General features: G+C 42.6%; 1 protein-coding gene across 1 annotated transcript; it reads left to right on the top strand.

Moving 5' to 3' along the window:
* The first annotated feature begins 273 nt into the window (after positions 1 to 273).
* On the top strand, positions 274 to 9,851 carry LOC139805056 (uncharacterized). Its single transcript, XM_071763415.1, has 4 exons — positions 274 to 297; positions 1,971 to 2,143; positions 4,349 to 5,813; positions 6,456 to 9,851. The coding sequence occupies exons 1-4, from the start codon at positions 274 to 276 to the stop codon at positions 9,849 to 9,851; spliced, it is 5,058 nt and encodes a 1,685-aa protein (XP_071619516.1).
* The last annotated feature ends 2,633 nt before the right edge of the window (positions 9,852 to 12,484 follow it).

The raw sequence follows: 12,484 nt of genomic DNA, 5'->3' as shown, positions 1-12,484 counted from the left end.
TCAGCATTGTACCGAAGTCTAGTTTTAACAAGGAGCTGTGTCTTTTTCAGCTGCTAACTAGGATGGTGTTATTTTAACTATATAATCCTTAGCTGAGCTGAATCCTCAGAGTTGGCATTAATAGTCAGCACAGTAAGTAAAATCATCTTTGTTATTGAACTGGAAATTAATCTTGCAGGGGAAAAAAAAAAGACTTTCAGCAGAGAAGAGAAGCAAATTAATCTGATTTACTGAGTAATTTCTAGAGACAGCATCACAACTGCAATGGCAAAGATGGTGCATGGTCAAGAGGAAGAGGTAGAAGAGATGTGCTGGGACCTTTTCTTTCAACAGGAGTGCACAGATAAGCTTCAGACAACTTTAAAACCACACTTTTGTTATTCCTTTAATGTATCTATTTATGTAAAGACAATAAAATATTTTTATATTTATCATCATTTAGTTCCTTTTGTATTTTTTTAAAAAATTCAATTCTTCCATATAAGTCCATGTCAGGGAGAGGAATTAGTAAGTTCTAGAGAGACACACTGTATGCTTTTGTATATTAAATGTGCAGTGTTATTTGATGGTAGCATTGTTCAAAGGTACAAAAGTTCTGGTTGAACAGAATACAGGGAGAGTATTTACCAGCACAGAATCATAGAATTGTCAGGGTTGAAAGGGACCTCTAAGATCATCTAGTCCAACCCCCCTACCACAGGCAGGACACCTCCTACTCGATAAGGTTGCTCAGAGCCCTGTCCAGGGATGGGGCTGCCTCCACCTCCCTGGGCAACCTGTTCCAATGTCTCACCACCCTCATGGTGAAGAACTTTTTCCTAATGTCCAATCTGAATCTACCTACCTCTAGTTTGAATCCATTCCCCCTAGTTCTACCACTGCCTGAGATCCTAAGAAGTCTCTATCCTAAGAAGGCTTTCTTGTAGGTCCCTTTAAGGCTACATTAAGGTCTCCTCCAAGTCTTCTCCAGACTGAACAACCCCAACGCTCTCAGTCTGTCTTCATAGGAGAGGTGCTCCAGCCCTCAGATCATGCTCAAGGCCCTTCTTTGGAATACATACATATATATATCTATATATGTGTATACCTGTGTGTGTAAATATACATATATATATATATATATATATATACACATGTTTTTCTGCATCTGGAACTGTCAGGTTTACAGACCATTGTGGTAGTTTCCCATTTTAACAATAAATCCATCCCTTTCTTCTGAATGGAGGCTAGATTTCAAGTGGGTCAATTGCAAAGGGTAGGAGACATCCAGATACACTGTAAAATTATTTGCCAAGAGTGATTCGGGAACTTTTACCTTCTGCATACACCAATTTTACCTTCTCTGAGTTTCAATTTTGTTTAAATGTCTCTTAGGTTTTTTTTTTTTCTAAATTTGATTAGCAGTGAAGCCGCCCAAAAGGAAGCAGTCTTCGAGAAATAACGAGTTAAAATATAAAATGCAAGGCACTATAAGAAGGCTTAGCATTAGGAAAATACGGAGGTAATAAATTGTCTGAGAGAACAGGACAGGTTGACAGAAAAGAACACTAAACCCACAAAATAACTTAAATTTTGGCATCAGTAGCCTCAGAAGTTTTAGGATGAGCCAAGGTCACTAAGACCCTGCCAGGTATACCAGGGAACTACCCAAATTAGGAGAAGTTTAAGAAGAGTTCAAAAGTTTAACCCGAGGAAGACTAACAAAACGACCCCTCTCCCTGATGAAGGCACCGGAACTCCCACCAGACGACTCCCCAAAATGGAAGACTCCGCCTATATGTGAATATGCATGAAAAGATGATGTAACCTACACTCAAAATTGTATAAAAGAACTGCACTAATTGTTAACGGATGGAACTCTTTTCCCAGGGCGACCTGGAGAGTTCCCCAACGCGTTGCTAATAAATACCTCCTGCTTATGGACTTGAAACTTAGTCTCTGAGCAGTTTATATTTTGCCTTTTGGGGCAGATTTGGCATCATAATTTGGCGAGCCAGGCAGGAGAGACCGTCCTCCTGAGCCTAGGCCCAGGGGGCCGGGACCCTCTCTGGGCCCCCTCGACTGAATTTTGTCGGAAGAGTCTCCCGGACCCCTCAGGCCTACGTGCATCGGTGGACAAGGACCTCCTGCTCCAAATTAAGAGGTATTTATCCTTTAAGATAAAGCGCTTTGTTGAGAAGCGGGGGGGTAAGACGTTACCGCCCGAAGGGAAGCCGAGGGGACGCCCTGGCATTAATCCCTGCTGGGTTAGAGGCCCAGATATAGAGAGAAGCAGGTTAGAGTCCTGCCGGAACAGTTGTGTGTGCTCTCCGAAGTGGGTTAGAGTCCCGCCGGAGAAGTGTCTTGCGTGTTCTCCGAAGTGGGTTAGAGTCCCGCCGGAGAAGTGTCTTGTGTGTGCTCTCCGAAGTGGGTTAGAGTCCCGCCGGAGCAGTGTCTTGTGTGTGTTCTCCGAAGTGGGTTAGAGTCCCGCCGGAGCAGTGTCTTGTGTGTGCTCTCCGAAGTGGGTTAGAGTCCCGCCGGAGCAGTGTCTTGTGTGTTCTCCGAAGCGGGTTAGAGTCCTGCCGGAGAAGTGTCTTGTGTGTTCTCCGAAGCGGGTTAGAGTCCCGCCGGAGCAGTGTCTTGTGTGTGCTCTCCGAAGTGGGTTAGAGTCCCGCCGGAGCAGTGTCTTGTGTGTGTTCTCCGAAGTGGGTTAGAGTCCCGCCGGAGCAGTGTCTTGTGTGTTCTCCGAAGCGGGTTAGAGTCCTGCCGGAGCAGTGTCTTGTGTGTTCTCCGAAGCGGGTTAGAGTCCTGCCGGAGCAGTGTCTTGTGTGTGCTCTCCGAAGTGGGTTAGAGTCCCGCCGGAGCAGTGTCTTGTGTGTTCTCCGAAGTGGGTTAGAGTCCCACCGGAGCAGTGTCTTGTGTGCTCTCCGAAGTGGGTTAGAGTCCTGCCGGAGCAGTGTCTTGTGTGTTGTGTCTTGTGTGTCCTCCGAAGCAGGTTAGAGTCCTGCTGGAACGGAGTCTTATGTGTTCTCCTTTTACCTTGATGTCCTTGGTTTATTTTGTTGTGTGAAATATTGTTCGGTAAGGTGTTTAAGACCGTAAGGTTGTGATTTAAGGGTTAAGGATACAGACAGCTTATAACTAAGGATGGTCGTTAACTAATCTAGGATTGCTTTCTAGGTCCGGGAGTGTGTCCAAGAATCTCTCTTGAGAAAAGGTTTTGGAATGTGGAGAATTTCTTATTAACATGTAGCTTGAAATTTAAAGGTATGGAGAAAAGTTCTGCTTGTTTGCAATTTTGTCCATTTTCTGTGTTGTTTGTAAAAGTCTTGTGAAGAAGTGCACTTTGTAAGACGTATTTGGGAGGTGATGATACATGTAATCTCAAAAAAAAAAAAAGTGAATAAGTTAGTGGTAGCGCGCTTGAATCCTAGGATATAAAAAAAGAAAAGAAAAAAAAAAAAAAAAAAAAAAAAAAAAAAACCAAACAAAAAAAAACCTGTCTTTTCTGTAATTGCTCCCTTGACTTAAGAGTTTGGTGTAATAACTGTGGGAGATATATGTTGGGAAACGCAAGAAATAGTACTTACCTTTTTACCGTATACGGTGTAAAGCAAATCAAGATTTAGCAAAGACCAAGTGATCAAGATACTATTGTCAGAACACACCTAGACAAGTATTAGTTGCAGTGTCTGTAAGCCATATATTTTCTAGCTTGCAGCGGTGTCCTGTGGCTATGTGATAACACAGATCGGATATCCAACAACAAACCAGTATCTCGCAGTCCGCAATCGACATCCTGTGACCTTACTTGGTAAAGCAGTCTGTTCAGATATAAACCAGAAGGTAGGAATACATATATATATAAAGTGTGCAAGTATGAGTGAGAGTGACTGAGACGCAGCATTGCTGCAGAGTGAGTGGGAAGTCCTGCTCTACGGTTCCTGACCTTCGTGAGAGGCCAGGCTAGAGACGGACAAAGCGACTGAAAATTGTGTGCATGAAGTGATGAAACAAAGCAAGATATAGTACTCACGGGTAGGAGTTCGACCCGGTTAAACAAAGAGACATAAATCCAGAGAATAGTAATGGGAGGCCAACAAAGTAAAGAAGTAAATATGAAAACCCCCTTGGGATGTATCCTGAAACACTGGAAAGATTTAGGAGGGATTCCAGGGGGGAACATAAGTAAAAAGACACTTTTAAAATACTGTACACAGTGGTGGCCTTTGTATAAGCTAGACGGAGATGAAAAATGGCCACCGGAAGGAACAATTAATTATAACACAATCTTACAACTCATGTTGTTCCTCCGCCGGCTAGGCAAATGGGATGAAGTGATGTATTGTGATATGTTTTTTACCCTAAGAAATAAACCGGAGTGGCAGAAGGAATGTGGGATAAACGTGGCACCTCAGGATCCCCTAGTACTAGCCTTAGAAAAGGATAAGAAAAACTTAAAACCTAAGGAACGCTGCTGTGATGCCTGCAGTATTGGACAACAGTGCCTCAAATTAATAAGAAGGGACAGTGGAAAAGAGAGTGAAGTAAGCCTGTGGGAATATCAGCCATTTGCCCCAGGATATGGAGTGCCTCCTCCCAGACTGAGAGAAGGTGAAAAAGATACTAGTCTATTAGGGGATATGTCACTGGAGCAAGGGAAATCTAAGACCGGTTATAGCCCTCAAAGATCAGAAAACAGCTGGGAGGAGAGTAGCCCATCAAAATCAGGAAGTGGCGGAAGGGAAAGTGGCTCACAGGGACTGAATAGTCCACAGGGGTCGGGGAGCTACCAAGATGAAAGCAGTCTGTTAGGACTCGAGAGTCGTGGGGAAAGGAACAGCCCACCCAAATCAAAAGACAGGGAAAGCGGAGATAGTAGTACACCAAGAAATGAAAGCAGCTTACGAAAATCAGGAGTCTACAGGATGGAAAGCAGCACACCTAGAACTGAAATTTATAAAGATGAAAGTAGCCTGCTGAGATCAGGGAACCCCGAAAGAGGGGGTGATGTTCCTAAGTCGAGGTACGGTGAAGAAAATAACGATGCAATAAACCAAAGAGAAAAAGAAAACAACTCACAGAAGCTGAATATAGTAATTCAGATAGAGGATAAGAGAGATACGAAAGGGACAGAAGACGAGGAGGGTGACAGTTTGGGGCAGGGTGAGCACCGACAGCGTCTCATCCAAATACAGAAAGAGAGGCAGCTGGACTGCGTAAACCACGCCAGGGGGTTGGTAGAGGATGATGTGGCAGGAACGGAGAGTGAAAATGAGGAACAGAAAGGGGCAAAAAGAAAAGAAAAGAAAAAGAATAGAGTAGACACCGAAGCCCAGGAGGAAGATCCCGGGGAGAGGACCAGTTATCCACATTATACTAGATCTGTAGCACGGAGAGAAGCCAAAGAAAGGGACGGAGGAAGTTATACAATAGCTCCTCTTCGACGAATAATGCCCATTGCAGGGGAACAGGGACGAATAAAGGTGCCGTTTACAACAAGTGATTTGAATAGCTGGAGAGAGGAAGCAAGGAACTTCAGAAAAAATCCAGAGGGAGTGGCTAGGAGGTTTGAGTTATTGGCAAAGAATCAAGATATAGATTGGGAGGATATAGAAGTAATGTTGTCAGAATTAACAGATACAGAAAGGGAACTTGTACTAAGAACAGGAAGAGAACATGCTGCCTTATTACCTGAGAGGCTGGATGTAATATTTCCCAGTAGCAATCCAGAATGGGACCCGAATAACTTAGTTCAATATGGGCGGCTAGTGCAGTATAGGAAGCTGATAGCGATAGGCCTGCGGAATGCAATACCTAAGGCTATCAATTGGGCAATGTTATATGATATAAGACAAGGAAAGGACGAAACCCCTTCAGAGTTTCTGGATAGACTTAGAGCGGCCATGAGACAATACACACCCCTAGATCCAGCGTCAGAAGAAGGAAAACAACAATTATTGGGATTAGTGATGGGGCAATGCAACCCAGATATCAGAAAGAAATTACAAAAACTTGAGCATCCAGCAAACAAAAATTTAGAGACGCTGCTGAATGAGGCCTGGAAGGTGTATAATAATAGAGAAAAAGAAGAGAAGAAAAAGGAAGATAAGAGACTCGCTCGGGTGGTAGCAGTAGCGATGGCAACCCAGAATATGAAGTACCCGGGACCTAGTGCCAGGGGTGGAGGTAGGGTCTGCCAGACAAGAGGGGGAGGAAGATTCCAACCCCACTCAACTAGAATAGGACCAAATCAATGTTCCAATTGTTTGCAGATAGGACATTGGAGACGAGAATGTCCTCAGTTAAGAGAAAGACTCACAGACACTACCACAATCGCACACCAGAGTAGTGAATGAGGGGGACCGGTGAGTCGTTCCCTAGCAGACCCACTGGTTAAAATGGAGCTAGGGGAAGGTGAAAAAGAATTAGACTTTTTGATTGATACAGGAGCAACATTTTCGGTTTTAAATCAGGAACTAGTGCCTAAAAGTGATGAATTTGTACAAGTTGTGGGAGCAACAGGCCAACCAGAAAAAGCTTACTTTTTAAAACCCATTAAATACAAAATTGGAAAACAAATGGGAATCCATCAGTTTCTGTATTTACCAAGTTCCCCAAAGCCTTTGTTGGGAAGAGATTTATTAGAAAACTTAGGAGCCATAATAAAATTCAACAAAGACAAATTGGAATTCCAAGTAAACGAAGAGCAACTGATTGCAGCTCTAAGCCTAACAATCAGTTGCATAAAACCAAAACCTGAAAGACACAATATCGAGCGAATTCTGAGTGAAGCCTACCCGTTGGTATGGGCTACTGACGTACCTGGAAAATCAAAGCAAGCAACACCTATCATTATTGACCTTATACCTGGAGCAAGGCCAGTAGTGAGAAAACAGTACCCACTGAGGTTAGAAGATAGAAAAGGAATTGAACCCATAATTAGAAAGTTTCTAGACTTGGGGTTATTAATAGAATGCGAATCAGATTTTAACACACCGATCTTGCCAGTTAAGAAACCTAATGGAACTTATAGATTAGTCCAAGATCTAAGAGCAGTGAATGAAATAACGAAGACACTACACCCAGTAGTTGCTAACCCTTATACACTCCTAACTAAATTAAAAGAAAATTTGACCTGGTTCACGGTATTAGACTTGAAAGATGCATTCTTCTGCCTTCCCTTAGCTCCAGAAAGCCAAAAGATCTTTGCCTTTGAATGGGAATCTGTAAATATAGGGAGAAAAACCCAACTCACATGGACTGTGTTACCTCAAGGTTATAAAAATAGTCCCACAATTTTTGGGAATCAATTAGCCAAAGAATTAGAACAGTGGGAGAGGCCACCGGGAGATGGTACTCTTCTACAATACGTAGACGATCTCCTGATAGCAACAGAGACAGAAGAAGAATGCATTGAATGGACTATTTCTCTGTTGAATTTCTTGGGTATAAGTGGATATCGAGTTTCTCAACAGAAAGCACAGCTGGTGCAAGAAGAAGTAGTATACCTGGGATATGAAGTTTCCAGAGGGCAGCGATCCCTAGGAACAACAAGGAAGGAAGCCATCTGCCAAATGCCTAGACCAGAAACGGTGAGAGATTTGCGCGCCTTTCTGGGAATGACAGGTTGGTGTCGACTATGGATCTATCAATATGGGATACTCGCTAAACCATTATATGATTTGCTAAAAGAAACTAAGAATATTCTAGTCTGGACTCCCGAAGCAGAAGGGGCTTTTAAGAAACTGAAACAGGAGCTTATGAGAGCGCCAGCTTTGGGTCTTCCAGATGTGACAAAACCTTTCTGGCTGTTCTCTCATGAACGACAAGGGATGGCTTTAGGAGTCTTAGCACAACAGTTGGGACCACACAAGAGAGCTGTGGCCTATTTCTCCAAACAGTTGGATGAAGTAAGCAAAGGATGGCCTAGCTGTCTGAAAGCAGTGGCTGCAGTGATTATAAACGTAGAAGAGGCCAGGAAGCTCACGTTGGGCCAGAAAATGACTGTGTTAGTGTCTCATACTGTATCAGCCGTATTAGAACAGAAAGGTAACCACTGGTTATCACCCTCCAGATTCCTAAAATACCAGGCTATCCTAGCTGAATCAGATGATATAACTATCCAAGTAACTAATATCGTAAACCCAGCTTCATTCCTAGAAGGAAGAACTCTGGCAGAACCCATCGAACATGACTGCCTGGAAACAATCGAAGCAGTCTACTCCAGTCGCCCGGATCTCAAAGAAGAACCACTCGAAGATGCGGACAATTGGTTCTCGGATGGCAGCAGCTTCGTAAAGCAAGGGGTGAGAATGGCTGGCTATGCGGTGACTACGACGGAAGAGGTAATCGAGTCAAATCCTTTACCTGCAGGGACCTCAGCCCAAAGAGCAGAGCTGATAGCTCTTATCCGAGCTCTGGAATTAGCAGAAAACATGCGAATTAATATTTGGACAGACTCTAAGTATGCCTTCTCCGTCGTACATGCTCATGGAGCAATCTGGAAAGAAAGAGGACTGCTGACTACCCAAGGGAAAGCAGTCAAACATGCAGAGGAAATTCTACGATTGTTAGAAGCAGTCCAGCTCCCGACACAAGTGGCCATAATGCATTGCAAAGGACACCTAAAAGGTAACACTATTCCAGAAATAGGGAATAGAAAAGCGGATGCAGAAGCTAAATCAGCTGCTGCAAGAATAGAAGAAGTAAATATAACGGCTCTAGTACCAAGAGAGCTAGATACAAGCTTCCAACCAAATTATCAGGAATCAGATCACAGGTGGATTCAAAAGAATAAAGGCAAATTGCTAGACAATGGATGGGGTCAATTAGAAACAGGACAGCTAATAATACCGGAAAAATTAATGTGGCAGTTTGTGAAGATAGAACATGAAAAAACCCATTGGGGTCTAGATCCACTTTACCAGCATTTGCAAACTAGAATAGCAGGACCAAAATTATTTACTACCATAAAACACGTTACATCCCAATGTGAGCTATGCCTGAAGAACAACCCAAATACAGGAATCAAGGTACACCAAGGAGCAATAAGTCGAGGTAAATTCCCAGGTGAAGTATGGCAAATTGATTTCTCCGAACTCCCAAGAAAAGGGGGGTTTCGATACTTGCTAGTGTTGACTGATACATTTTCTGGGTGGCCTGAAGCATTCCCTTGCAGAACGAATAAGGAAAGGGAAGTAACTAAAGTACTACTGAATGAGATTATACCACGGTTTGGGGTACCAAGAAGCATTTCTTCAGACAGAGGTTCACATTTCTGTGCAAAAGTGGTAAGAGCAATAAGCAAAGCATTACAGATCAAATGGCAATTACATACGCCTTACCGGCCACAGGCTAGTGGGCAAGTAGAGAAAATGAATCATCTTATCAAACAACAAATTGCTAAAATATGCCAAGAAACTAATTTCCAGTGGTATCAAGCTTTGCCTATCGCTCTGCTTAGACTAAGAGTCAAACCTAAATCAAAGGAAAAGTTGAGCCCATTTGAAATTCTGTACGGCAGACCCTATGCTATGCAAATTGTAAATGGGGATGCTATAGACCAAATTGGTAATCAGTATATCTATGATTATGTAATTGCAGTGGGGAAACGTTTCGATAAAAATGCTACCGTGGTAATAGAACACCAACCCAAACAACCTGATTGTAAACTGCATCAGTTTAACCCGGGTGATTGGGTGTATGTTAAGAATCTTCTAGGAAAACCCCTACAAGAAAAGTGGGAGGGACCTTTCCAAGTACTGCTGACCACCTTCACCGCGGTCCGGATCAAGGAGCGACCTACATGGATCCATTACTCACGCGTCAAAAGAGCTCCAGAAAGTAAACAAGAAAAGCTGACATCATGAACCCGATTCCATCTCAGGCCCTTTCAACCCTGACCATTGGACTCTTGATAAGTATAGTTTTGTCCCAAGACCCTACCCCAACAGAACCATGGTCTAGCGCACGCCTGGTGTCAAGACTGAACGGGCCAGGCTTTGAAATTTACGTTTTACGCAATAATCGGCCATATACAAGAGAGGAATGGAATGGGTATCTTGTAGCACAAAAGGGGGACCAAATCCAAATTGGGTGTCGAGAGTTCGACCCCATAGAGGGAAGAACAAAACAGCTGATAGTAACAATTGAACCCAGGGAAAAGGCTGCTAGACAACACTTAATTGTCTATAGCCGAGTAAAAACAGGAGAGCCCATTGTCTGGATTCAGCGGAAAGGCCCAGTTTCGTGTCAGTGGGAGGATTCTGGGAGAGGTAAAGCACAGTGTGAAATCATATTCAGATTAGACCAAACAATGAAGTTTACATGTGAAAGGGAGATCAAACTTCCTAAACCTATTCCAGAACAGGGCTTCGTTAATAAGCATAGTCTTACTAGCAACATTTTGTTACCAACAGGCGCAGTATCACTCGGAGATCCAAATCTAAACCTGACCCAAGAAACCACTCCACCTTCGGAATGTAGGAATATACATGATTTAACCTTTATAGGGCCCCAGGTGATAAGAAAATCAAATGAACTGAAATTATTACTAGACCCCACTTATTCTCTGAAGAAGGTGCAGATAAACATTCAAACCGATATTACACATATACAAAAGGATTGTCAACCATTCATACAACAAAGCCTTAAAGGTTGGAGTGCATGGTTAACAACTAGGTCCTATCATAAACGAACACAAAGAGATATAAGTGGATGGGTTGGCACCGGATTTGGCATATTAAATACCATAGATCAAGAAGTATTAATGAACAAATTAAATACTGTCACTTCTAGCTTAGGAAAACTTAAAGTGCCCCTAAGCTCATCCATGCTCACATTGGCAGAAACACAATCACTAGCAGTTAAATTATTGATCTTAATAGCTAACCACACTGCTGAAGATTTTGTTAGAATCACTAACTATACAGGAGATATTAGCAAAGAAATTGCGCTTGCTATTCAATGCACTCAGACACAACAATGGGTACATTCAGTAGCAGCAGGAATAATGAGGGAAGGAATGTCAGGTATATTACCTCAAGAGATAAGAGAAACAATACTAAAGGACAGCCATACTACACAATTTGAAAAGGATCATCAAGCCTGGTGGCTATTAGTAAACTTCACTTATGAGCCGCAACGAGAACACATTGAAGCCTATGTTCTCACTATCAGCGCGGCAGAGGAAAGAGCTATCTTTCCTATTCTTACCCTAGGAGCGATACATCAAAACGTTATTGTCAAGCCGGTGGACCATAACGTTTGGGCAAGTTATGATAATACTAAAAATAGGTGGCGATCGATTAGTACAGAAGCATGCATTCCTAAAGGGCAATTAGGCTATATTTGCGAGAATGCAATAGTAGAAGCAGAAGATTTATGCTTAGATGCTGAGGACAGCGTATGCACGTTTGAGATGCTTCCACACAATAGGGTCCAATCACAAGCTTACTATATAGGGAATGGGTGCGCATGTATTAGGACAATTTGCACTGATGTCACTATAGATAACTGTCAAGAAGTGACTAACAATACTAACTTCTGTGTATGTAACTTCACTAGGATTGTAGGTTGTGATTTTAATTACACTGTTCCGGTAACCACTCAGCAACTAATTAATGCAGAATATAGTCTATATCAAGAGTTACCAAAATTACAAATAGGTATGGACATTAAGGTTCTCAAGGCAATGCTTGTACATCCTAAGGTAAAGGAATTAGTGCAAAGGGTGAATCAAACAACCAAACGCATGTTATGGCAAGTAGAACACAATTCGGGAGGTATAAAGAGTGTCCTGACCAAGGTAGAACAAGTAGGTCAACATCATTGGTGGGATGTCTTTACAGGATATTCCCCAACAGCGACACAGGTTTTTCACTACCTGGTGCACCCAATACTAATCATAATTATAGCTATGTTTTTACTAACTCTCATGAACATATGCCTGTGGCGGAAACTAAAATCTATGATGAAAAAGACCCAAATGATTTGGGCAATGGTACAAGCATATCAACGCCCTTTGGGATTAGAACTTGACGAAAGAATTCGTAAGTTATAAGAAAAGGGGGGAAATGAAGCCGCCCAAAAGGAAGCAGTCTTCGAGAAATAACGAGTTAAAATATAAAATGCAAGGCACTATAAGAAGGCTTAGCATTAGGAAAATACGGAGGTAATAAATTGTCTGAGAGAACAGGACAGGTTGACAGAAAAGAACACTAAACCCACAAAATAACTTAAATTTTGGCATCAGTAGCCTCAGAAGTTTTAGGATGAGCCAAGGTCACTAAGACCCTGCCAGGTATACCAGGGAACTACCCAAATTAGGAGAAGTTTAAGAAGAGTTCAAAAGTTTAACCCGAGGAAGACTAACAAAACGACCCCTCTCCCTGATGAAGGCACCGGAACTCCCACCAGACGACTCCCCAAAATGGAAGACTCCGCCTATATGTGAATATGCATGAAAAGATGATGTAACCTACACTCAAAATTGTATAAAAGA

This window comes from Heliangelus exortis, chromosome 1, assembly GCF_036169615.1.
Source record: "Heliangelus exortis chromosome 1, bHelExo1.hap1, whole genome shotgun sequence".
NCBI classification, from domain to species: Eukaryota; Metazoa; Chordata; class Aves; order Apodiformes; family Trochilidae; genus Heliangelus; species Heliangelus exortis.
Note: the sequence above shows the minus strand (reverse complement) of the source record. Positions and strands in the feature narration are given on the sequence as shown.

Bases quoted from the DNA above. Each gene is read 5' to 3' on its own strand.
- LOC139805056 (XM_071763415.1), top strand. From the start codon at position 274: ATGGTGCATGGTCAAGAGGAAGAG. The intron at 2,144-4,348 runs GTATTTATCCTT...TTTTACCCTAAG, and splicing joins CTCCTGCTCCAAATTAAGAG to AAATAAACCGGAGTGGCAGA. The intron at 5,814-6,455 runs GCAATGTTATAT...GTTTTAAATCAG, and splicing joins TACCTAAGGCTATCAATTGG to GAACTAGTGCCTAAAAGTGA.